Genomic DNA, 26530 nt, shown 5'->3' with positions numbered 1-26530 from the left:
AAGCTGCTTTGGATAGTCTCAGAACATCGTTTAACTGAAGAAGCCATTACCAGTAAAGAACTTGCATTTACATTACAACAGTGACTACACTCCAAAAGTGCTTCATTGGCTGTAAAGCGCTTTGAAACGTGCGGTGGTCGTGAAAGGCGCTATATAAATGCAAGTCTTTCTTTGACATAAGAGCCGTTCACGACCTCTGGACATCCCAAACTTTAAAGCCAGCGAAGCCCTTTTTTTGAAGTGTAGGAACATCACAGAAAGAGCACCGGGGTGTGCTTTAGTCACTGCACGGTGCGTTGGCACAGAGTGTTGGCGCGCCGATCCATTGTGCCATAAAGTGGGCAGATGAAGTTTCTCATCAACCGTTGGCAAATGGCGAGATCCTGATCTCGGTCTTTCGACCAGTGACTGAGGCAGTGGCACGGAGGCGGGTTGCTTTCCTGCGCGAAGGAAGGGAGCTTCAGAAGTTGAGTCGGGATGACCCTCCTATTTTGCCCAGCAGGCACTTAACAGCCCTTTTATACTATACAACTACAACTTGTATTTATATAGCGCCTTTAACGTAGTGCAACGTCCCAAGGCGCTCCACAGGAGTGTTGTGCAATTAAAAATTTGACACCGAGCCGCATAAGTAGAAATTAGCGCAGGAAAACTTGGTCAAAGAGGTAGGTTTTAAGGAGCATATTGGAGGAGAAAAGAGAGGTGGAGAGCAGGAGGGGAGGTTTGGGAGGGAGTTCCAGAGCTTGGGGCCCAGGCCACAGAAGGCACGGCCATCAATGGTTGAGTGATTACAATCAATGTTGCTGTTGTTATACAGGTTGAACCTTTCTTGGACAGCGCCCTCGGGACCTGGCCTGTGCCGGATAAGGGATTTTGCCGGACGAGGGGAGGTCACGTTAAATTGGAGGGTGCAGGTACTGAGCAAGGGGATATCGGGGCTGGCTGGCTTGGGGTTGGGAGTGCGACAGAGAGTCATGGTTGGGGGTGGGGCTGAGGGAGGATGGTGGATCGCAGGGTCAGGCCAGCGATTGCGGGGGTCGGCAGCGAGGAAAGTCGTCAATTTGTTCACGTTGGAGCGGCCGGGAATGGTGCCGGACGAGGGAGTTCTGGATAAGGGAAGGTTCAACCTGTATTTTATAATATTGTTGTTTGATGGTAGATCCAATGCGATGGGCAGCACTGCAATAAAATGTGTCTGAGGAGGCTCTGCTGCCAGCAGTGGGAAGGAGAACCAATAGTGATTGTCAGACCAAGTGGAGATCTCTGCTGGTCCAGAACCACATCACTGGCCTGTACACAGGGAATGTGTGCCACCCTGAGATGGAAGTCATAATTGTGTTGTCCTCCTCCAGAGAGGGCCAGATTTTTTTTATTCATGGGACATGGGCGGCGTCAGCAAGGCCAGCATTTATTACCCATCCCTAATGGTCCTGGGTGGTGAGCCAACATTTCAGAGGGCAGTTAAGAGTCAACCACACTGTGGGGTATGGAGTCACATATAGGCCAGACCAGGTAAGGGCGGCAGATTTCCGTCCCTGAAGGACATTAGTGAACCAGTTGGGTTTTTATGGTAATGTGGCACCATCACTGATACTAGCTTTTTTTTTAAGTTACAGGTTTATTTAATTAACTGGCTTTCACCATCTGAATCTACCTTTCTGGTTGAAGCAGCAGCCCCAGCATATTGTGGCATTGTTTCTACCCAGAGTGCTCTTGCAAAGTGTTGCATCAACAAACCCCTGGGACCAGATTTCCTGCCCAGTTCCAGTTAGTAATGAGGCTGATAGATTTAAGCAGGTATGTCGTCCACCTGTAAAATCAAAAGCACCCAGGTGTATTCCCCAGTTGCCGTGACGATATTTGATCTCTTGCCTCTGGATTACTCGTCCAGGAACATTACCACAATGCCACCGTTCCCTTAGTTTGGCTCAGCTGATAGGACTCTCATGTCTTGAGTCAGAAAGTCATGGGTTTGAGCCCCACAACAACCTCGGATAACAGTCCGGCACGGTACTGAGGGAGTGCTGCATTATCGGAGGGGCTGTCCTCCGGATTGGATGTAAAACTGAGGTCCGGCCTGTTCAGGCGGATGTTAAAAGCTGTAGTGTGAAGACAATGGGCTCGATGTGTCCGTGAGGATGTGACGAAATGGGGAGGAGAAGGGCTTTCACCATCTGAATCTTCCTTTCTGGTCGATGCAGCAGCCCCAGCGTATTGTGGCATTGTTTCTACGCAGAGTGCTCTTGCAAAGTGTTGCATTAACAAACCCCCGAGGACCAGATTTCCTGCCCAGTTCCAGTTAGTAATGAGGCTGAAAGATTTAAGCAGGTATGTAGTCCACCTGTAAAATCAAAAGCACCCAGGTGTATTCGGTTCTGACGAAAGGTCATTGACCTGAAACGTTAACTCGGTTTCTCTCTCCACAGATGCTGCCTGACCCGCTGAGTAGCTCCAGCATTTTCTGTTTCCATTTCAGATTTCCAACATCCGCAGCATTTTGCCATTGAACCCAGTGTATCGGTTCCACTGGGCCGGCAGTCTCACTCACTGAAATACAGCAAATTCAGCGTTATGTATTGTAATGGCTACATTTCAGCCAATATGCAGCTTGATTAAAGTGTAATTGGAGTCAGCGACTTTGTACTCCTTGTGGTCCCTAAGTTGTGTGGAAAATCAAAATGTTGTTCCAATGGCTCAGTGCGGCACAGGGTGTGGTTCTGAGCCTGTCAGACTGCAAGGCCCCAGCTTCAATCACCGGCTTATGCGCAGTTAATTGCTTTCGTCAGAAAGAGAAAACAAAGGGCAGGGAAGTGGAGTTGAGGCCAAGATCAGATCAGCCGTGATCTTATTGAATGGTGGAGCAGGCTCAAGGGACCAAATGGCCGACTCCTGCTCCTGTTTTTTATGTAACAAAGCATTTGCATTTATGTAGCACCGTTCATGATCAGTGGACGTCCCAAAGTGCTTCACAGCCAACGAAGTACTTTTTTTGAAGTGTAGTCACTGCTGTAATGTAGGAAGCGCGGCAGCCAAATTGCACATATGTGATGATGACCAAATAATCTGTTTTTTTGGCTGAGGGATAAATATTGGCTCAGGACACCGGGGAGAACTCCCCCGCTCTTCTTCGAAATAGTGCCATGGGATCTTTCGCGTCAATCTGAGAGATGAGTGGCCTCCTGTGCTGTAAATTTCTGTGATTCTATGAGAGCAGATGGGGCCTCGGGTTTAAAGGCTCATCCAAAAGACACCGCCTCCAACAGTGTAGCATTCCCTCAGCACTGCACTGCAGTGTCAGCTAGGAATTGTGCTCATGTGGGAGTGGGACTGGAACCTACAACCTTCTGACTCCGAGGCGAGTGTGCTGCCCACTGAGCCATGGCTGACACCAATATAAACCATGTCCTACATCATTGAATCACGCCTACTAATTAAACTATCTGGTCTATGTGCTGTGAATGCTGGTGGGGACAACGAGTCTTCATCCATAAATTCCCTGGATGGGAAGTCTAGAACAAAGGGTCACAGTCTCAGGATACAGGGTAGGAAATTTAGGACCGAGATGAGGAGAAATTTTTTCACTCGGAGGGTGGCGAACCTGTGGAATTCTCTACCACAGAAGGCTGTGGAGGCCAAGTCACTGAATATATTTAAGAGGGAGATAGATAGATTTCTAGACACAAAAGGCATCAAGGGGTATGGGGAAAAAACGGGAATAAGGTGTTGAGATAGAGGATCAGCCATGATCATATTGAATGGCGGTGCAGAGTCGAAGGGCTGAATGGCCTACTACTGCTGCTATTTTCTATGTTTCTAATAACAGGGCACTAATTGGGGCATGACAAATGGCCTCAATGTTTCTGGGCTAAGAAGGGGTGAAAGTATCAGGCAGGGTTCCCGCTCCTGATCCTTGTCCAGCAACTTCTCCAGGATTGGAGGTATGTGTGATTGTCTGGCGAGCATATCATTGCATTCGGCCACAACCCGCCCCAATTTGGAAGAAGAGCAGGGGACTTTTCTCCAGTGTCCTGGCCAACATTCATCCCTCACTCAACACCCCAAACCGATGATCTGGTCATTTATCACATTTCTGTCTGTGGGAGCTTGCTGTGCGCATATTGGCTGCCGTGTCACCCTACATTTCAAACAGTGACTGCACTTCACAAGTGCTTTCGGACAAGCCGATGTCATGAAAGGCGCTATAGAAATTCAAGTTCTTTCCTGTTTTTTTAATGGTCAGATATCATCCTCGACCTCCCACATGAAGAATGGTCACTTGGGCAAGGCACTGGCAGGTCCCTGGTACCTATAGAACCCCAACATATGCTTAGGAGGAGGCAAGAGAAGGGCAGAAAACTGGGTTGAAAAGATAGGATGTTAAAGAGACAAGGTGTGGGGAGGGGGGAGTGGGGAATGGTTTGGGGAAGGGGGGGATGGGGCGAGGGGAGGGAAGGGGAGAGGGATTGGGGGGTTTGGGGAGGGGAGGAGGGTTGGAAGGGGGGTAGGAATGAGGGGTGGTGGGAGGAGGGGAGGAGGTTGGGGGGAGGTTTTGGGGTGGGGGTTTGAGGAGGGAAGGGAGTCTGGGGAGGGGAGGGTGTTTGGGGAGGGAGGAGTTGAGTGGGGGAGTGAGGGGGAGGTGGGGGGCATAGGGTGGAGGAGGGGAGGGGGTTTGGGGAGGGGAGGGGAGTGGGGTGAAGGGGTGGGGGGAGGGGGGGTGCAGGGGAGAGATAAGCATTACCTGTCATCTTGGTCTCAGCTTTTCTTGAACAAGTGACTATGGGCCCAAGTTTCGAGCCGCGCCCAGAACGGCGCAGTCCCGACCTAGACGCCCGTTTTTCGCGCCACAAAGTGCGCCTAAAAAAAACCCCTCCAGATTCTCCACCTCTGGCCCTCGGCGCAGCGCAGCAGGAGCTGTAGGGGGCGGAGCCAGGTCCCTGCGCTGAAAACAGTACCGGGACCTCTGCACATGCGCGCTACAGTGGGCACGCATGTGCAGTAGCTCCTGGCGCCCAAAACTGTGTGGGAGGGGCCGAAGCACACAGCCCCTAGCCCTGGCCCAATGGCCTCACTGGGGCTGCGTGAATAAGGCTCCTCCCACGGCCAGCTCCTGCTTCCTCCCGACCCGATTCGATTCCCGCCTCCGGACCGGACCCGACACCGACCTGACTCCCGCTTCCCCCCGCCCCCGGACCGGACCCGACCTCCCGGACTGGACCCGACCCGACTCCCGCTCCCGCCCCCGCACCGGACCCGACACCGACACCAACCCGACTCCCGCTTTCCCCCCCACCCCCTCCCCGCCTGCCTCCGGACCCGACCCGACCCGACTCCCGCTCCCCCCCCACCCCCGGACTGGATCCGACCTGACCTCCCTCCCCCCGACCTGACCTCCCTCTCCCTCCCTCCCCCCGACCTGAACCGACCTCCCTCCCACCACCCCCCCGACCCGTGCTCCCCCCGACCCGACCCAACGCCACCTACCTGTAAATCTGGTGCTGGGGACGGGCCCTGCCCGAAGTCTCGGGCCTGGCCCGTTCAGCCTCCCTCCCCCTTCTACTTTCCCCCCCCCCCCCATCTCCTTTCCCCCCCTTCTCCTTTCCTCCCCCCCTTCTCCTTTCCTCCCCTTCTCCTTTCCTTCCCCCATCTCCTTTCCCCCCAATCTCCTTACCCCCCATCTCTTTCCCCCCCATCTCTTCCCCCCATCTCCTTTCCCCCCAATCTCCTTACCCCCCCATCTCCTTCCCCCATCTCCTTCCCCCATCTCCTTACCCCCCATCTCCTTACCCCCCATCTCCTTCCCCCCCATCTCCTTCCCCCCATCTCCCCTTTATCCCCTTCTCCCCATCCCTCCACCATCTCCCCCATCCCTCCCCCTTCCCTCCCTTTGCTCCCCCCCTCTCTCCCTCTACCCCCCTCCTCCCCCCTCCCCTCGCTGTCAGAATCACAGACACTGACAATCAGAGAATGAGAGACACACACAGACAGACAGAGAGATAGAGACACTGACAGAGGCACACTGAGGGGGGCATCCCAGCACGCTGTTGGAGGGCTCCAGGTGCTGCCGTCGGCAAGTAGAAAATGTTTTATTTATTGATTTAAAAAAATATATATTTCTTATTAATTTTTTTGGATTGATTTATTGGTTAATTTATTGATGTATTTATCATTTATTATTGATGATGGCTCTTTATTTGTAAAACTGAAGTGTTTAATGTTTGTAAACTTCCCTTTAAACCCCCCCCCCCCCCATTCCCTACGCCTGATTTGTAACCTACACCTGATTTTCTAAAGTGTAGACAAGGTTTTTTTCGAGCGTACAAAAATCTTCACTTACTCCATTCTAAGTTAGTTTGGAGTAAGTTTTCACTGACGAAACTTTGAAAACAGGCGTAACTGGCCGGACACGCCCCCTTTTGAAAAAAAAATTCTGTTCCAAAGTGAAACTGTTCTAACTGACTAGAACTGGAGCAAACTAAATGACGAGAATTCTAAGATACTCCGTTCTACACCAGTTGCTCCTAAAAATCAGGAGCAAATCATGTGGAAACTTGGGGCCATTGCAACTAAGTACGAGAGATTCTTCTTTGAAAATGTCAAGATATGCAGTAACCCAGTTAGCTGCTGCAGGAACCATTAACTCGGCCAATTAGATGCAGCAGTGGGACCAGAGCGATCGTCTGATGTTAAATGTCAGAGCAGCACAACAGGCAGCTCGCACACAGATCTGAGAGAAATGAAAAAAAATCAACTGCGTGTTTGATCGTGCAGAAATGAAACCTTAAGGCGGCGGCGGAGAAAGTGTATCACTCTGATTTGTAAAATAATATTGAGATGCCTGAGTGAAGGGCCAGTACTTGGGTTGCCAACACTGGTTCATCACATGACCTCCAGCCTCCACAAAGCTCCACGCTTGCGCCATCACGAATGGGCCAATATTCCACCTCTTTAAACCTTTGAATACATTGTCCCTGAAATGCTGCAATTTCCTGCTAAATCAGTGGTAGTCCTGCAGAAAGACTTGCATTTCTATAGCGCCTTTCACGACCACCGAACGTCCCCAAGCGCGTTACAGCCAGTGAAATACTTTTGAAGTGTAGTCACGGTTGTAATCTCTCTTAGTCCCCCCGGAATCGAGGAAGACTTGCTTCCACACTAACATGAGTTCTCAGGTGATTGATGAGTCCAATGTGGGACCTACAGTCTTTGTCACAGGTGGGGTAGACGATGGTTGGCGGGACGGGTGGGTTCTCATATGCTCCTTCCGATTGCGCTGTTGTAATATAGGAAATATGGCAGCCAATTTGCGCAAAGCAAGCGTCCACAAACAGCAATGTGGTAATGACCTGATAATCTGTTGTTTTTTTAGTGATGTTGATTGAGGGATAACTTCCCTGTTCTTTGAAATAGAGCCAGGGAATCGTTTACATCCACCTGATAAATATTGGCCAAGACACCAGAGTCAGTCTAGATTTGTGTGCTCAAGTTCCTGGAGTGGGACTTGAAACCTTCTGATTCAAAGGCAAGAGTGCTACCAACTGTGCCAAAAGTCTAAGACCATTTGACTACAAGCCAAGACCACAGGCTCATTCCTCCAGAAGCTTCTCTAACGGAAATGACAGTCCATTGTCAAAGCACTCTGGCAGACTTGAACCCACAACCTCCTGATTCAGGCGAGAGCGCTACGCACCGAGCCACGGCTGACGTGAGCATAGAAAGTGTTTGAGCTAATTGCGAGACCCTCAAATCTTCCCATTGAGGGCCACAGCCCCTGATACTTCCCACTTGTCTTCTGTTCTGTATATGAGCACAGTGAGCCCCTCTAGTGCATGGCTTTGGGAGTAGCCCTCAATGGAGGTGGATTGTTCAAGGCTCGTGCACCCGGACACCAGCCACAATGACCAAGGCATCAGGACCCAATTTGCGGCTACATTGCGTGGTGTGATCATTTCCTTTCTAAATGACAGAGACTTCTTTATTAAATGGCTTCCAGAATTAAAAAGTCAAGAGTAATGTTTCAATCGCTACTGCATGAAAAAAATTACATAAATGTATGAACAAATGAATATTTCATTGTGGTTGAGCTAGTTAGAGCTCTGCTGATGGTACAGTTTTGCCTCGTGCTGATTCGCATCTGTCTTCATTTCCATTTTGCTCAATTATTAATAGTTGAAATCATCTTTTTTTCTCTTTTATTAATATCGATGTCTTTTTTTAACGTTTTAAAGCATAAATTTTCCCTCTCCTGACCAGCTTCATTAGAACTTTCTTGTATCTATTATTGGCCCCATTAAAATTTGGATTTACAGGAAAGTAGAGTTGAGGTAGAAGATCAGCCACAATCTCATTGAATGGCGGAGCAGGCTCGAGGGGCCGAATGGCCAACTCGTGCTCCTAATTCTTATGTTCTATGTTCTAAACTATTTGTTGATTGCGACAGGAAGATGCCCTCTCTGTACATGGAATTAATAAAAGTTCACAAACTTTGGCGGCATTTTGTGGGCAGAGCTTGTAACTCTGTGTAAAATCGACTGGGATAACCCCCGCCCAGGTAGAAATCTCATTTTCCCTTTATTTTGTAGTTTCAGCTTTACCGCTAGAGCTTTGTGACTTGTCACTGAGGTTTCGAGGGAGCGTTTGGTCAGTGCGTGTGACCCCCCCCGACTGACACCAGCTATCTCCGAACAGGCCGAAGATCGAACCTGGGGCTTTTCTGCTCAACACTCCTCAGTGGATGAGCTCACTGAGCCATCGGGCCGCTGTTTGAAGAGTTCAGCAGAGCAGGTCTCCAGTCGTCTTGGTTAATCCTTGCCACTGGACCAAGGCCTAGCTCTGTCAAGCCCATGTGGTGGCTGGTGTGCAACGGTCACCACCCGTTAAAAAAAAATCCACGCACAGGCATCTTCCACCCCCTCAACTGGAGTTCAAGGACTGGAACATCGGGTTCTTCATCGAAACATCTGTGAACTCTTGTGGAAGCAGGTCATCCTTGTTCGCGGGACCGCCTATGATGATGATAAGAAGAGTTATACCTTGTGGTTATTTGAGACGTGAAGTGACACAGTACATACTATCTGCCAGAAGCAAATAAAAACAGAAAATGCTGGAAATACTCAGCAGGTCAGGCAGCAACTGTGGCGAGAGAAACAGAGTAAATTGCGGCCTCTCTGGGTGCATACGATGTGCGTGTGCGCCCTAAGAGGCACCGCAGGTTCCGGGGTTAGCCGTGCTCTGCGCATGCACCTAAACCCGGCACTTGCAATCTGTCAAAATGACTTTGCATTTTTATCGTGGGTTTAATTCCGAAAGTAAAGGGCCTCCCCGGGCGACGATTTGGTCTGTTTGCCCAACTCCTGCCCAGCGAATGTCCTTCAAACTCTTACGCCTGGTAAAAGCAAGCGTAAGGCCAGCGTAAGAGTTTTAAAAGAAAGAAAAAATAAATTTTATGACTAATTTTTATATTAAAAACCCTGTCCATTAAGGTAAATTTATCTTTAACACTATTAAAACATATATAAAAAAGTTTTTAAAAAATAATAACATTCTGAAACACTTCAATTAATTCAATTTTATATTAATTTTAAATGTGAGTTTTTTAAAATTTGTGTTTTATGTTTTCGTTGTTTTGTGGGGTATTCCCATTCATAGTAATGGGAGCTCCGTCGGTACAAACGGAACTCACCATTACTATCAATGAGAAAATATTTCATTTCGTTGGGAGGTCCAGGCCCATGCGATCCCAGGATGCACATACGCTCCTGGGATGGGTGACACCTCAAGTCGCTGGAGAAATACCACCACCGATGTCTCTGCAAGATCCTACAAATCCCCTGGGAGGGCAGACGCACCAACATTAGCGTCCTCGACCAGGCCAACATCCCCAGCATCGAAGCACTGACCACACTTGATCAGCTCCGCTGGGCAGGCCACATTGTCCGCATGCCAGACACGAGACTCCCAAAGCAAGTGCTCTAGTCGCAACTCCTTCATGGCAAACAAAAGTAAAAGGCTTCTGTGGGCAGAGGAAACGTTACAGGGACACCCTCAAAGCCTGATAAAGTGCAACATCCCTGCTGACCCCTGGGAGTCCCTGGCCGAAGACCGCCCTAAGTGGAGGAAGAGCATCCGGGAGGGCGCTGAGCACCTCGAGTCTCATCGCTGAGAGCATGCAGAAATCAAGCGCAGGCAGCGGAAGGAACGAGCAGCAAACCTGTTCCACCCACCCCTTACCCTCAACGACTATCTGTCCCACCTGTGACAGGGACTGTGGCTCTCGTATTGGACTGTTCAGCCACCTAAGGACTCATTTTAAGAGTGGAAGCAAGTCTTCCTCGATTCCGAGGGACTGCCTATGGTGATGAGGCGTGGGGCTCTGTGGTGGGCCTCGGAGTGGAAGTGCTCGTTCCTCCGGGACCACTGGGTCCTTTCCTGGCTTTATTTGCGGTCGGAGGCGGCCGCCCGCGAGAATCCTCCGACCGCTATTTCTGGACCAAGCTCTCGGGTCGAACACAACTTTGTGAGCAGGCTGTTGGTTACCTCCCCTCACACTCCCACCCATGCCCGTTCCTTCACTCCTATTTCCTGCATTTCTCTCTTCCCTCGCTCCCGACTCCCGCCCCATTGTGGGGCATCAAACCCACGATATAAACGCAAGTCATTACGTCACTGAGTGTGTTACTCAGCATCACCTAGTCAAGATCTGTTCCGATGCGTTATTCTCTCTATTGATAAGTTAGTGTTTCAAATGCATTCTCTTGTGTATGCAAATCTGAAATACCATGTCTAACCACCAGAGGTCTCATCCCCTGGAGTCCCAAGGGATCCCACAATCCCTTGGGAGCACCTGTATATAAGGAGGCCTCACAGGCTGGAGAGGCGCTCTGAGATCTGAAATAAAGGACGACGGCCACACCTTACTTTGAGCTCGCAGTATCTAGTCTGACTCTTTATTCAAGATATAACACATTCCATTTTACTAATGGAAAGCTTTGAGGGGTTGAAGTTCGATATAAATCACCACAACAGCTACGCTCACCTCTCTTTCAGTGCCAGTCCTTGAGAGCATAGCTGCCAGATTGCATACTCTATCAGTGTCATAAATATTATTTCTATTAATATAAGAGCTCAGAGAAGAAAGGGGGGGGGGGGGGGTGACCATTGCAGCAGAAGAGACGTAATTGGACTTCTGTATCGCATAGTCATGGATCAGCTCAAACACAGGGAAGATTTGTAATTACAGGTTGAAGCTCCCTTATCCGACATCCTTGGGACCTGGCCTGTGCCGAATAAGGGATTTTGCCAGATAAAGGGAGGTCAGCCGGAGGGCTGGGGGGGGAAGGGGGGAGGAGGTCGGTGCCCTGGGCGGGACGAGTGTCGGGGTGGAGGTTGGCCACATTCTGCGTATGCGCCCCCCCCCCCCCCACCCCGGCCAGACGTGGGGTGGTGCCCTATAAAGGAGGCCCAACCTGTACTGTTATTTTCGGATGAATTTTCAATTCACACACGAGGGCAATAATGAATTTGTTTGTCGGTAACACACACATCACTGCAGATCCTGACATGACAAACCTATCATGTCTCCACACAAATACTAATGACTGTCTCATTCCTGGAAGATCCTCTACCTTGTTGATGAATTTGTTGTCTATTAGTCGTCGTCATCATCATAGGCAGTCCCTCGTATCGAACTCGAAGTGAGGTACCGTTCCCTAAGTACAGCACTGTCACTTGTGAGCTGTGACCTGGAATACCATCGAGTGTGTTTTACATCATTAATCCTTAGATCCATCGAATCTTCCAGAGGCCTTTCTGCCCGCCGAGCCTGTGTTGGCCCTTTGTAAAAGCCATTCAATTTAGTCCCTTTAATGTATTTGCTTCATGGGTTCTTTGCTTAAGAATTCATAGCAACACATTGCTATTAAGAACTAGTTGGTTTATTAGCAAAAGGCTTAACAATCACACTACACATTACCAGTTCATACACCAGGCTCACAGCCACCTGCCTCATCGTGGGTCCCCCAAACCCAACTGGCTGGGGTTTTATTGAGTCTTGTGAACATCACGCGATTGGCTATGCCACTCCCAACTCGACAGCTCTACAACAATTTTGTATAACATTAAATCAAGTGCCCCCTTTTGTAAGGGCACCATAACCCACAAATTAACAATGCAACCTTGTCAAATCAAATTAAAATTTGGTTGCCGGGGGTGATGATGTACTCCAGTCCCTCCGGTGCCCACCTCTCGCGCAAGGTCTCGAGCGCACCGGTGGACATCGCCTGCTCCATCTCCAGGGACACCCTGGCTCTTCAACAGCTCTACTCACAGGTGTATACATTACACCATCCACACCCCAGATTTTTCCCCATAACCCTGCAAATGAGTCCGCTTCAAATACATGTCCAATTGCCTTTTGAAAGTTCCGAGAGAATCTGATTCCACCGCCCTTTCAGATAGTGCGTTTATGCTTCTCCAATCTCTCCACATAACTAAAGTTGCATCTGGGGCAATATATCATGGGCTTGGACAGGAGAACTTCGAGGGGGACTAATCACCACCCTGCGAACAAGTTGAAATAAATAGCTTAACTTAAAATGGCAGACATAGGATGTTGCAAGAATATCGCAGTGACTGTTCTAACTTGCCCTTCTGTGCGTGCATCTCCCGACATATGCACAGAAGCAAGTTAGGACAAGGGTTAGTGTAAACTGCACTGGGGGGAGCAGAGTCTCTGACTCTGCTCCCCCCAGTGCAGTTTACACGAACCCTTTTCTGCGCACGCATCGGAACCAGCTCCGAACATCACGTTGCCTTCTGAGCCGCTGGGTCCCGAGCTCCCCGCTGGGCCACTCCAAGCCCCGAGCTCCCCGCTGGGCCGCCCCAAGCCCCGAGCTCCCCGCTGGGCCGCCCCAAGCCCTGAGCCGGGGGGAGAGCGGTGGGCAGAGAGAGTCAGCGGAAGGGCGGGAAGAGAGAGAGAGAAGCTGTTTGGGGAGGGGGGTGGGTGTGGGAAGAGAGGAAGCTCAGAGAAGATAAATCACGTTCTTTCAACCCTCTTTATATCGACATCGCTGGAGTGGATGAAATCCAGAAGTCACGATACTGACACATCATACCCAATAAACCTGTTAACAATCCGCACACAATGCCCCATCTATGACGGTGGGGTGGGGGGGGGGGGGGCGGCGGGGGAGGTCATGCACTTGCGCCGGGGTAAGGGACTTCGGCTGGAACTTGGTGGCTTTTGGGGAGATCTATCCTCTGTCGCTTCGGAAGTCAAAATGGATCGAATTACAAATTGGAAAGTCACTCAGAACTTGGACCTGGGCGGTTCCAGTTAAACATTCAAGAGGAACCTCAGGGTGTGACTTATCCTCCAAGAGGACCAATCAGCAGTAGGTCATGTGAAAGTGGGGAGCCAATCAGAGAAATAGTTGCCTTTCAGTTAGTACAAATGGACGCAGCCCAAGAATAGAGGAACAGGATTCGGCAACATTCCCTTTAAGCTGTGCGGCCACGGAGCGATCCAGGGATTCCGCACAGCCTGCATTTTATTTAATTACTTCCTGGGATGTGGGTGTCGCTGGCAAGGCCGGCATTTATTGCCCGTCCCTAATTGCCCTCGAGAAGGTGGTGGTGAGCCGCCATCTTGAACCGCTGCAGTCTGTGTGGTGAAGGTGCTCCCACAGTGCTGTTGGGGAGGGAGTTCCAGGATTCTGACCCAGTGACGATGAAGGAACGGCCGATATATTTACCAAGTCCGGATGGTGTGTGACTTGGAGGGGAACTTGGAGGTGGTGGTGTTCCCATGCGCCTGCTGCCCTTATTCTTAGAGATCGCGGGTTTGGCAGGTGCTGCCGAAGAAGCCTTGGCGAGTTGCTGTAGTGCACGCAAAAAGATTAGAGGGAATATTGAGAGTAGGCCATTCAGCTCCTCAAGCATTCAATTAGATCATGGCTGATCTGCATCTTAACTCCAGCTACCAGTCTTTGTAGTGTCTCTGCACCTTGTTACAAACTCACACGAGGCATGTATATATCAGACACGGTCACTCTGTGACCTTCACTTTATTCCCAGGACCAAAGAGCGCTGACCCTGGGTGGGACCTCCCCTTTTATACCTGGAAACCCAGGTGAGGAGTGTCTCCCGCAAGTTCACCCCCTGTGGTCAGGGTGTGCATTTCAAGGGTACAGCTACAGTGTACAGGAGTTACAGTTATATAACTATTGTCATTGCAAGATGGTGAAATACATGACAGTCTTGGTTTCATATGCGACAAAAACCGATCAAGCTCAGTTTAGAAATTTTCAGTTGACTCTTGGCCTCAGCCGATATTTTTGAGGAGATGGAAAGTTTCACACTTCCACTGCCCTTTGTGTGAAGAAGTGCTTCCTGACATCATTGCCGAACGGCCTGGCTGTAATTTTAATGTTATGCCTCCTTGTTCTGGACTCCCCCCACCAGAGGGTATATGGGGCGAAATTGCCCCACACCCCAATTGGTGGCGGTAACCTTCCAGAGCCGGGACTTTTAGCGCCCGGCGCGGAATTGCCCTTAATGCATTCTCCGGCACTCTGCTTCCTGTAGGGGCGGGTCCCGGGGCGCTTCGCGGATGCTCCGCCTAGCGCTGTCATGCTTCAACACCCCTCCCCTACGATTAAAGGGGAGGGTCGCTGCACACTCTGCACAGCCCCTGATGTCCACCACTGGGCCACCAGGGCAGCGTGTCACCAAGGCCAGTAACAGCGTGCCGGGGCGGTGAGGGGTCGGGGGCAGTGAGGGGTCGGGGCGGGGGCAGTGAGGGGTCGGGGGCAGTGAGGGGTCGGGGCGGGGGCAGTGAGGGGGCGGGGCAGTGAGGGGACGCTGCGGGGGGGCGGTGTGGAGTCAGGGCGGGGCGGTGAGCAGTCGGTGAGCACACCGATGATGTCATTGCCGGTTGCGCTGCTGTGCCAGATCCTCCGCACTCTCCCAGGCAATTTCCCGGGAGGCGGAAGCGCCCCACTCCCCGGGGCGAAAACTGTCCCGGGAGGCGCTAACGCGGCTATAACAAGGGGCAATTTCACCCCGATAGTTTCTGTCTATTCTTTCAACTCCTTGAATCATCTGAACCGAGTTAATATGTCAATGCACCCGTTCCTAATAACACACCGCACTATTGCCACCCCAAGTGATGTAATTTGAATAGTCTTATCTACAAATGGAGATTTCTGCCCGATAGTTCGTGTCGTTTATACTGATGGCCTCATGGGGAATCAGGTGTTGCCCACTCTGTCTCATTTCCCACTCCTTTCATGTTGCAGCTAAACTTTCTGGCAGTAGATCAGCGTTGGCACTTTTATTCCTGGCACTGCACAATGATGTCATCATCTTCCCATCGATGAAGTAATGGAGAAGCTGAGAACCTTAAACGAATACCAAGATCTGCTCCTACACTGACACACAGTTCGCTGTTTGCACCTAATTGAAAATGTTCAGATTTTGTCTGGTTTAAGGACAGCAAAGTGTTTAAGAGCAGATCAGCAATCCTGCCAGCTCTCTCCCATCAGCAGCTTACTGTTGGCCCTCAATTGCATCACGGAAAATCAACATTAAGTTTTATATAGACATTTTTCTCTTTCTTCCCTGAGGGGCATGGATCCATAGACCTCAGCACCCCTCCAGGCACCTTGTCCGTATTCTTAAAGTGTGAGCCCAGCTGATGAGTGTATGCGGGCTCTTTGACTGGAAAAGAAAGACTTGCATTTGTATAGCGCCTTGCATAACCACCGGATGTCCCAAAGTGCATTACAGCCAATTAAGTACTTTTTGAAGTGTAGTCGCTGTTGTAATGGAAATGCAACAGCAAATTTGTGCACAGCAAGCTCCCACAAACAGCAATGAGATAATGACCTGTTTTTCTTATGTTGATTGAGGGATAAATATTGGCGAGGACACCGGGAAAAACTCTGCTGCTCTTCTTCGAAATAGTGCCATGGGATCTTTTACATCCACTTGAGAGGGCAGACGGGGCCTCGGTTTAACGTCTCATCCAAAAGATGGCACCTCCAGCAGTGCAGCACTCCCTCAGCACTGCACTGGGAGTGTCAGCCTAGATTTTTGTGCTCAAGTGTCTGGAGTGGGACTTGACCTACAACCTTCTGACTCAGAGGTGAGTGTGCTGCCCACTGAGCCACAGCTGCCAATTATAGCATGTATCACCCTCAAAGCCTCTTTGATAAAGTGCAACACCCCCACCGACACCTGGGAATCCCTGGCCAAAGACCACCCTAAGTGGAGGAAGAGTATCTGGGAGGGCGCTGAGCACCTCGCATCTCGTCGCCTAGAGCATGCAGAAATCAAGCGCAGGCAGCGGAAGGAGCGTGCGGCAAACCAGACACCCCTTTCCTTCAACCACTGTCTGTCCCACCTGTGACAGAGGCTGTAATTCCCATATTGGACTGTACAGCCACCTGAGAACTCACTTTTAGAGTGGAAGCAAGTCTTCCTCGATTTCGAGGGACTGCCTATGATGATGATGATGCATCACAGCTGACCCTGATCCAATCAACACCTGATGTCCATACACAGAGAAGTACAAATTGTAGCAAGGGTCACGGGGTACTGATCAGGACAGGAAACACTGGCTGATATTCCCCTGCCCCCTCACCCCCCCACCCCCTTCCCTAACTCAGAGATGCTGAAGTCATTGATAATGCCCAATTATACCACCGCATGGCCAGTTCAAAACTTAATGTTCAAACTACCAAAAAGAGCCATCAGCACAGCACAGGACAGCTGGTTGCAAGTCACAGGAAGAGGCATTCTGGCCTTGACGACGGCGTACTGACATTCTGCAATCTTTAACCAGCAGAGAGTTAGAAAATCACCAGCTTAAAGTAACCGTGAAGGACTATTTAATCCAAATGTTAAGGTAGCTCACTCAATCATGTCTCGTGGCAGCTGAGCACAAGGTCTTCTGACCCATCAGCATGTCACCAGAACCGCTCTACATTACATGGCTCATTTAACAGCCTCCACACAATCGAAGAGGCCAGAATGTCCCAAAATGATCTTCCTTCCCGTAACAGCGTTTGAAAAGAGTGTCATTATTTTCCAAGACGTTTTCCGCAGGTTTTTGCAAACCAGCATCTATTTGATGGTGTCTGAATGTATCCCAATACATTGTAAATATAAATTATGTAGAAGATAAATATATAGAGATTTTTTTTTAGGGTAGGACTTTACCTCTTTTACTCGGTCATCAACATTCCTGTTCCTGGCTGAGCGGGTAGTTGGGTAAATCGACCTATTCCGACAGAGCATTTAAAATAATGAAAGGGCAGAGAGAGAGGCAGAGAGGTTGTTTCCACTGGTCGGGGAGACTAGAACTAGGGGGCACAGCCTCAAAATACGGGGGAGCCAATTTAAAACCGAGTTGAGAAGGAATTTCTTCTCCCAGAGGGTCGTGAATCTGTGGAATTCTCTGCCCAAGGAAGCAGTTGAGGCTAGCTCATTGAATGTATTCAAATCACAGATAGATAGATTTTTAACCAATAAGGGAATTAAGGGTTACGGGGAGCGGGCGGGTAAGTGGAGCTGAGTCCACGGCCAGATCAGCCATGATCTTGTTGAATGGCGGAGCAGGCTCGAGGGGCTAGATGGCCTACTCCTGTTCCTAATTCTTATGTTCTTGTGCAGTCTGTAATTGGATTCTTGTAGATGCACGAGGAGAATCGAAGACCCGCGCTCCCGCTAAACTGTGTGGCCGCACATTGGTCTGGAGGTCCCGTGCAGGTCACTCACCAGCTTTTCAACGGGCAAAATCGGGCATGTGAGAGAATTTGAATAGGCTGCGCACCCCCCAAAAAATTAGAGGGAGCATTGATGGCTACATGTCCATTTTTCCGTTCTGGTTGGCATGCTACTTTGCCTCTTGAAGAGGGTGGCAGCTTCACCAAAAGGTAATTGGCAAACTTTGCAAGGATCGCCCGAGGTCAATTTCATCTTGATTACATCACGCACAAGGGTTGCGACGATGAGACATCCACCATCAAACGCTGGATCTTGAAGGAAGAAGCAAAATTATTTTCTTCTGCCATCCTGCTGCTAAGGGTGTTGCCAGTTAATTGGCGACACAACCGGCAGCATTAGCGGTGTTTTTGGGGATCGGCCGGGGCAGGAGGGCAAAGGACTCGAGGTTGCAAGTTTCGGCCAGCAGCCAGGTGGATGTATTTCTTCACACAGTGGTTGACCAACAGCTCAAGCCACAGGAGCTGTGATTGAACCAGGGACGCTGAACTCACCCGAGAACCCAGCTATGTGGGAGATGCCGGGGTTAGTAGTCTGGAGTAAAGAGCCTTCTTCATCAGAATGGGACTGTGGTCGTGTGATCTCACATCTTGTTTGAGGTCACTTTGATCAAGGTGGCACAACACACTGGAAGGCCAACAAAGATAAAGAAAGACCTGCATTTAGATCGCGCTTTTCACAATTCCCCAAAGCTTTTTACAGCCAATGAAGTACTTTTGAAGTGTAGTCACTTGCAATGTAGCAGCAATTTTGCGTACAGCAAGCTCCAATGAAATTGCCAGATCATTTGGGGTTTTTTTTGTGATGATGTTTGAGGGATAAATGTTGGCTGGGACACAGGGGAGAACAATTTTGGTTTCCATAGTTACGAAAGGATATACTTGCTTTGGAGGCAGTTCAGAGAAGGTTCACTCGGTTGATTCTGGAGATGGAGGGTTGATTTATGAGGAAAGATTGAATAGGTTGGGCCTCTACTCATTGGAATTCAGAAGAATGAGAGGTGATCTTATCGAAACGTATAAGATTGTGAGGGGTCTTGACAAGGTGGATGTTTCCACTGATGGGGGAGACTAGAACTAAGGGGCATAATCTTAGAATAAGGGGCCACCCATTTAAAACAGAGATGAGGAGGAATCTCTTCTCTCAGAGGATTGTAAATCTGTGGAATTCACTGCCTTCAGAGAGCTGTGGAAGCGAGGACATTGAATAAATTTAAGACAGAGATAGACAGTTTCTTAACTGATAAGGAGAGAGGGCAGGGAAGTGGACCTGAGTCCATGATCAGATCAGCCATTATCATATTAAATGGCAGAGCAGGCTCAAAGGGGCCGTATGGCCTACTCCTGCTCCGATTTCTTTATGTCATGATATATTTTCCTCCCTCAGCACTGGGAGCATCAGCCTAGATTTATGTGCTCAAGTCCCTGGAGTGGGATTTGAACTCTTAACCTTTTGACTCAGAGGCAAGTGTGCTACCTACTGAGCCACAGCTGACACTTGACAACCTAGGGCAAAATTAGGAGCAGCTTTATGCTATGGGCACACAGTGACTAAGGTCAAAGGACGAGACTGCCCAACTCCTTTCACATAGGCCCCATACAACTAAAAAAAACACATTTGTCCATCCTGAACTCAAATGATGGTTCAAGAGGTGAAAAAACATAGTGTTCACCCACTGTCCAGCCCAGGAAATGCTGTGCTCCTGACCCACATATTCAACTTTGCCTTTTAGGATACAAGACTCTCTTAAAATGCCTATCCGGAAGGTTCTGCAGTCGAGAGCTAATCGGGATTATGGGTCCTTCAGGCGCTGGCAAGTCGACCTTCATGAACATTCTGGCGGGATACAGGTGAGTCACAAAAATAACATGCTTTTGCTATCGATTCTTGAGTTCTCACAGTGGTAATCCACTTTCAGAGGGAAGATAAAAAAACTTCAGTAATGTCACGCAGATAATCATTTTCTACATTTTAGGCAGTTCATTAAACATTTCGGGGGAAAAACATTCCAAGTTTGGGCCAAACATGCAATTACATCGGATTACATTACACCGGATATACAGCACAGAAACAGGCCATTTGGCCCAACCAGTCCATGCCAGTGTTTATGCTCCACTCGAGCCTCCTCCTATCTTTCCTCATCTAAATCTATCAGCATAACCCTCTGTTCCCTTCTCCCTCATATGTTTATCCAGCTCCCCTTAAATGCATCGATACTATTCGCTTCAACCCCTCCCTGTGGCAGCGAGTTCCACATTCTCACCACTCTTCTGAATTCCCCGATTGGATTTCTTGGTGACTATCTTATATTGATGGCCTCTATGCTGTTCCCCACAAGTGGAAACATTCTCTCTGTATTCACTCGATATCAAAACCTATCGTCATTTTAAAGAGCGCATTTTAAAGACCTCTATTAGGTCACCCCTCAGCTATCTTTTTTCAAGAGCAAAGAGACCCAGCCTGTTCATCCTTTCCTGATATGTATACCCTCACATTTCTGGTACCATCCTTGTAAATGTTCTCTGCGCCCTCTCCAGTGCCTCGATGTCCTTTTTATAATATGGCGACCAGAACTGTGCACAGTACTCTTAAGTGTGGTCTATCCAAGGTTCAGTACAGGTTTAGCATAACTTCCCTACTTTTCAATTCTATACCTCTAGCAATAAACCCTAGTGCTTGGTTTTCTTTTTTTATGGTCTTGCTAATCTGTGTCTCAACCTTTAGTGATTTGTGTATTTGTACTCCGAGCTCCCTTTGTTCCTCTACCACACCCAGACTCGCACCCTCCAATCAATATGTGATCTCCCTATTCTTCCAACCAAAATGTAACCCCTCACATTTATCATTGGTGGTGTAGAATCAGATGTTCACCCACCTGCTGTCCACTGAGTGTCCACAGCCTGTGCACGAACTCTCCATTGTAAAGACATGCGTGCTCACATTGTATCTGTGCACCCCAAACCTGCCACAGATACTGGGGTGGAAACTGAACATTTTTGTACCCATTTTACAGGCACAGAACTGGTGCAAAGAGGCCCAATATTTGAGCAGGCCATTTTTCAGTTATCCCTGGCGGCCGCCTAAAGCAGGCCCTTAAATTAGGTCCCGGGGGGGGCGGCTGGGGTCCCAACCTGGGGCGGGGGGTATCCTATCCCAGTGGTCTTTATATAGGGGGTGGGGCGGGGGTCTGAAGAGAGGTCTCCTGCTCCTCCTGGCCCACAAGCAATGCTGTGAAGACACTTGCCATCTCCCCGACGCTGTCCTCATCTCCCTTTAGCCCCCCCCACTGTAAAACCTGCAAGGTGAAATCATAGAATCATAGAAATTTACAGCACGGAAGGAGGCCATTTTGGCCCATCGTGTCCACGCCGGCCGACAAAGAGCCTAACCGCACTTTCCAGCTCTGGGTCCATAGCCCTGTAGGTTACGGCACTTCAGGTGCATATCCAAGCACTTTTTAAATGTGGTGAGGGTTTCTGCCTCTACCACCCTTTCAGGCAGTGAGTTCCAGACCCCCACCACCCTCTGGGTGAAGGAATTTCCCCTCAAATCCCCTCTAAACCTCCTACCAATTTAGATCTATGCCCCCTGGTTGTTGACCCCCTCTGCTAAGGGAAATAGGTCCTTCCTATCCACTCTATCCAGGCCCCTCATAATTTTATACACCTCAATAAGGTCTCCCCTCAGCCTCCTCTGTTCCAAAGAAAACAAACCCAGCTTTTACAATCTTTCCTCATGGCTAAAATCAGAGGCTGCCAGCCTCATCAAAATATTTCATTGCTAACCCGCCCCTTGTCTCGCCTCCACTAAAGCCGGAGGCGGACGGGTTAAAGGTGGGTTGGGGTCAGGTTTCAGACTTTTAAAAATTTTAACATCTGACCCGACCATAACCCGCCCGTTTTTGGGTGCTAAAATTTAGCCCAACCATTCAAAACACAGCTACCTCCATTTCTACCAAGAACTAAAGGCCAATTCAGTAGACTACACTTCCCCTTTAAATACAAACCTCTTTCGATGACTTTCAATCCCAAATGCCTAAATATATAATACCCATGTAACAGAAAGTTATGTTCTGTCTGTGGCTGAAGGGTTGATTTTTAAAGTAGAGGTGGTTTGGGTTTGCTCAACTCGATGAAGTAACCTTAAAAAAAAAAGAATCAAATTTTCTACCGGAATTGAAATGATTTGTGGGGAGCGGAGTTACCAGAATAGAGAGGTTCTACCAACCAGGAAAAATTGAATAAGCTGGAGCTCTTTACTCTAGAAGAGATCACTGAGGGGCAAGCTGATAGAGGGCTTTCAGATTATGATAGGTCGATGTAGAGAAGATATTTCTACTTGTGAGTAAGACCATAACTAGGAGCCACAACTCTCAGATAGTAACTGATAAATCCAATAGGGAATTCAGAAGAAAGTTCTTTACCTAGAGAGTGGTTAGAATGTGGAACTTGCTAATTGCCCATCCCTAATTGCCCCCGAGAAGGTGGTGGTGAGCCGCCTTCTTGAACCGCTGCAGTCCGTGTGGTGAAGGTGCTCCCTCAGTGCTGTTAGGGAGGGAGTTCCAGGATTGTGACCCAGCGACGATGAAGGAACGGCCGATATATTTCCAAGTCAGCTTGGTGTGTGACTCGGAGGGGAACTTGGAGGTGATGGTGTTCCCATGCGCCTGTTGCCCTTGTCCTTCTAGGTGGTAGAGGTCGTGGGTTTAGGAGGTGCTGTCGAAGAAGCCTTGGTGAGTTGCTGCAGTGCATCTTGTAGATGGTGCACACTGCAGCCACGGTACACTTGTGGTGGAGGGAGTTAATGTTTGAGGTGGTGGATGGGGTGCCGATCAAGCGGCCTGCTTTGTCCTGGATGGTGTTAAGCTTCTTGAGTGTTGTTGGAGCTGTACTCATCCAGGCAAGTGGAGAGGATTCCATCACACTCCTGACTTGTGCCTTGTAGATGGTGGAAAGGCTTTGGGGAGTCATGAGTTGAAGTGAACAGTATAGATAAATTTAAGGGGAAGCTAGATAAGCATAGAGGGGGAAAGGAATAGAGGGATACGTTGATGAGATTAGATAAAGAGGAATGGGAGGCGGCTCTGGGGACCATAAAGCTGTTGGGCCGAATGACCTGTTTCTGTGCTGTAAACATTTTGTAATAAAAAATGTTGGTTTTTTTTACACTTTCTTCCTGCTCCTTTTAGGAAAACGGGAATGAAAGGCCAGATCCTGGTGAATGGGCAGCCCCGCGATCTGCGAACGTTCAGGAAGATGTCCTGTTACATCATGCAAGATGACATGCTCCTGCCGCACCTCACCGTACTGGAAGCCATGATGGTACGTGCGCATCTCAGACACGCCACTTCCTGTGTGTCCAGCAACAGCGACAACTTGCATTTATATAGCGCCTTTAACTTGGTAACACCATCCCAAGGCGCTTCACAGGAGCGGAATCGGTCCAAAAATATTAACAGCGAGCCAAAGAAAGGGACACGAGGACAGGTAGCCAAAGGCTTGGTCAAAGAGGTAGGTTTAAAGGAGCCGCTCAAAGGAAGAGAGGTTTTGAGAGGGAATTCCAGAGTTTAGGGCCCAGGCAGCTGAAGGCACGGCTGCCAACGGTGCAGCGATGGAAATCGGGGGATGGACAAGTGGCCAGTGTGGCAGGAACACGGATATCTCGGAGGGCTGTGAGTCTGCAGGAGTTCACCGAGCTGCGGAGGGGCGTGGCCATGAAGGGATTTGAACACCAGGATGAGAATTTTAAACTGGATGCGTTGCTGGAGCTGCACACCTCTAGCTGGGGCGACAGATTGAACCCCGAGGGAATGAATCATTAACATGGAGGCAATTTTAACTTGAACCCGCTCTTCAGAATATTTAAGAGATCAGGAGCAGCGCTGGTTTTTGCACTGCCCAATTTTACGCTCCATCGAAGTCAACAAGAGCGAGATTGGAGTTTAGAAGAATGAGAGGCGATCTTATTGAAACGTATAAGATTCTGAGGGGGCTCGACAGGGTAAATGCAGGGAGGATGTTTCCCCTCGTGGGGGAATCTAGAATTAGGGGACACAGTTTCAGAATAAGGGGGCGCCCATTTAAAACTGAGATGAGGAGGAATTTCTTCTCTCAGAGGGTCCCGAATCTGTGGAATTCTCTGCCCCAGAGAGCTGTGGAGGCTGGGTCATTCAATATATTTAAGGTGGAGACAGACAGATTTTTGAACGATAAAGGAGTGGAGGGTTATGGAGACCGGGCGGGGAAGTGGAGCTGAGTCCATGATCAGATCAGCCATGATCTTATTGAATGGCGGAGCAGGCTCGAGGGGCCAAATGGCCGACTCCTGTTCCTATTTCTTATGTTCTTATTGGGCAGGTGTAAACCAGAAGTTCCAGCCAATCCCGCCAGTTTCCCGCCAGACCGGTTGGGTTAAAATTACCTCCATTTCAATTTTCACTTGAACCTTTTTCCCTCCTGCACTCAATACCCTGTGTTTGTAGAGCTCCAGTTTTATTTATATAGGTAGTGCGGTGCTGAGTTTGTACTGCACTGTCGGAGGTGCCGTCTTTCGGATGAGACGATAAAGCGAGGCTCCGTGTGCTCTCTCAGGTGGACATAAAAGATCCCATGGCACTATTTCGAAGAAGAGCAGGGGAGTTATCCCCGGTGTCCTGGGACCAATATTTATTCCTCAATCAACATAACAAAAAGAGATTATCTGGTCATTGCTGTTTGTGGGAGCTTGCTGTGCGCAAGTTGGCTGCCACGTTTCTCACGTCACAACAGTAACTACACTCCAAAAGGTACTTTATTGGCAGTGAAGCCCTTTGAGACGTCCGGTGGTTGTGAAAGGCGCTATATAAATCTAAGTTTTCTCTGCGAAGGGAAATTTGTGCCCAAACTTGATTCTCACCGAACAAATCTCACAGAGGATGCTTAAAGCCACCGCACAGATACGCACACGATCTGTCTGGACGGGATTTAAACCCAGGTCCTACGGGATTGAAGGGAGAGCGTCCTAACCCACTCCGCCACCCAATTACCCCCCCCTTGCTTTGGCTTTTAAACATTTGATTTTGAGAGGCAGACGAAGCCTCAAAGCCATGGTGACATTGACTGTCTGATTGTACGTGTCTTGGGTTTACTGATCCAGAGAAGCGAATTGCAAAGCAATTCACCGGGTAACATTACCCATTGAAGGCAAGACCAGGCATGGCCTGTGCTGTGTCTCTTGATGCACTTCGCGGGTTGGAGTAGTGTGCAAAAAAGATCAGCGTGCGAGCATTCAGCTTCCCCCGCTCACATACCCACCTGCTGGTTTTGTGTTTTTTTACACTGTTGTGTGCCAGTTTCACAGGAGTAATTGGTCATTGAAGGTGGGCCAGAACAAGTAGCAGCGCGCTGAAATGCAACCGCCGCTTTACAATTCCCCAGAAACAAAAGAGGAAAGAATGCACGGGACACAAAGGGAATGCAAGTAAATCCCTCCAGCAAAGGGCTTCCGCGTGGGGAAAATAAAATTCAAGGTGAAACCCGAGCCCCAGCAGGCACTCCAAATCTGGCCTCAAGTGCCAAAGTTGAATAGTTCACACAAGTGACAGTGTCACGTAAGAAAGAAGCACTTCCATTTACAATACAGGTTGTACCTCTCCAGTCCGGCACCCTTGGGACCTGACCGGTGAATTTTCCGGACCACGGGAGGTCACGCCAACCCTAAAGTTGTCAGCAGTACCCTAGACTTAAACAAAAACAAAAAAAAATGCTGGAAATCTCAGCAGGTCAGGCAGCATCTGTGGAGAGAAGCAAAGTTAACGTTTCAGGTCGATGACCCTTCGTCAGAACTTCGGTCATTGACCCGAAACGTTAACTCTGTTTCTCTCTCTCCACAGATGCTGCCTGACCCGCTGAGATTTCCAGCATTCTCTGTTTTTATTCCAGATTCCAGCATCCGCAGTATCTTGCTTTTGTATTAGTACCCGAGACTTACCGGATAGTGCTGACATCATCGTCATAGGTGTTCAGGTGACTGATGCACTCATTTTAACGGTGGAAGATGCCTGTGCATGAATTCATTTAACGCGGGGTGGCCGTTGCACACCAGCCACCACACGGGCTTGACGGAGCAAGGTCTTGGTCCAGCAGCAAGGGGGTCCAAGATGACTGGAGACCAGGCCCCACCGCATCTGCTGACAACGCTGCTGACAACGACTCGGCCGCGTTTTGCACATGCGCATCATTTTCTCAAGCCCAGCTTCGGTGCCTCAGTCAGCCGCCACGCTCCTCTCTCCCTCTCCTTGCCGACCCGACCAAGGAGGGAACAACAGAGGAGAAGAGGAGCAGCCAGCCCCAGGACACAGCGCGAGTCGCGCCCCACCCGCCGGGAATGATGCCGGACCAGAGAGTCCCGGACTGGAGAGGTACAACCTGTAGCGCCTTCCACGACCTCAGGACTTCCCATTGGTCAGTGGAGAGTTATTCTCATTTCCTTTTGGACTGTAGATGAATTGAAAATTTGGATTCGATTCGTCTAAAGCCAAATTGAGGCTGATAGTTCGAATGACACTTATCAAATTATAATGTATAGAAAGAAAGCAAGAGTTACATTTATATAGTGCCTTTCATGACCACCGGACGTCCCAAAGTGCTTTACAGCCAATGAAGTGCTTTTGGAGTGTAGTCACTGTTGTAATGTAGGAAACGCGGCAGCCAACTTGCGCACAGCAAGCTCCCACAAACAGTAGTGTGATAATGACCAGATACTCTGTTTT

The 26530-nt window shown here is 49.3% G+C and overlaps 1 protein-coding gene across 1 annotated transcript in view; it reads left to right on the top strand.

Annotated features, from left to right (window-relative positions):
• Positions 1 to 26530, top strand: part of LOC139275923 (ATP-binding cassette sub-family G member 4-like) — a 163514-nt gene that overhangs the window by 85514 nt on the left and 51470 nt on the right. Inside the window, exons 3-4 of the mRNA XM_070893141.1 lie at positions 19514 to 19631; positions 22970 to 23102. Of these exons, the coding sequence (XP_070749242.1) occupies positions 19514 to 19631; positions 22970 to 23102 (251 nt within the window). The remainder of the gene's footprint in view (positions 1 to 19513; positions 19632 to 22969; positions 23103 to 26530) is intronic.

The sequence above is a fragment of the Pristiophorus japonicus genome, chromosome 11 (assembly GCF_044704955.1).
Source record: "Pristiophorus japonicus isolate sPriJap1 chromosome 11, sPriJap1.hap1, whole genome shotgun sequence".
Classification (NCBI taxonomy): Eukaryota; Metazoa; Chordata; class Chondrichthyes; family Pristiophoridae; genus Pristiophorus; species Pristiophorus japonicus.
This window is presented reverse-complemented; position numbering and strand designations above follow the sequence as displayed.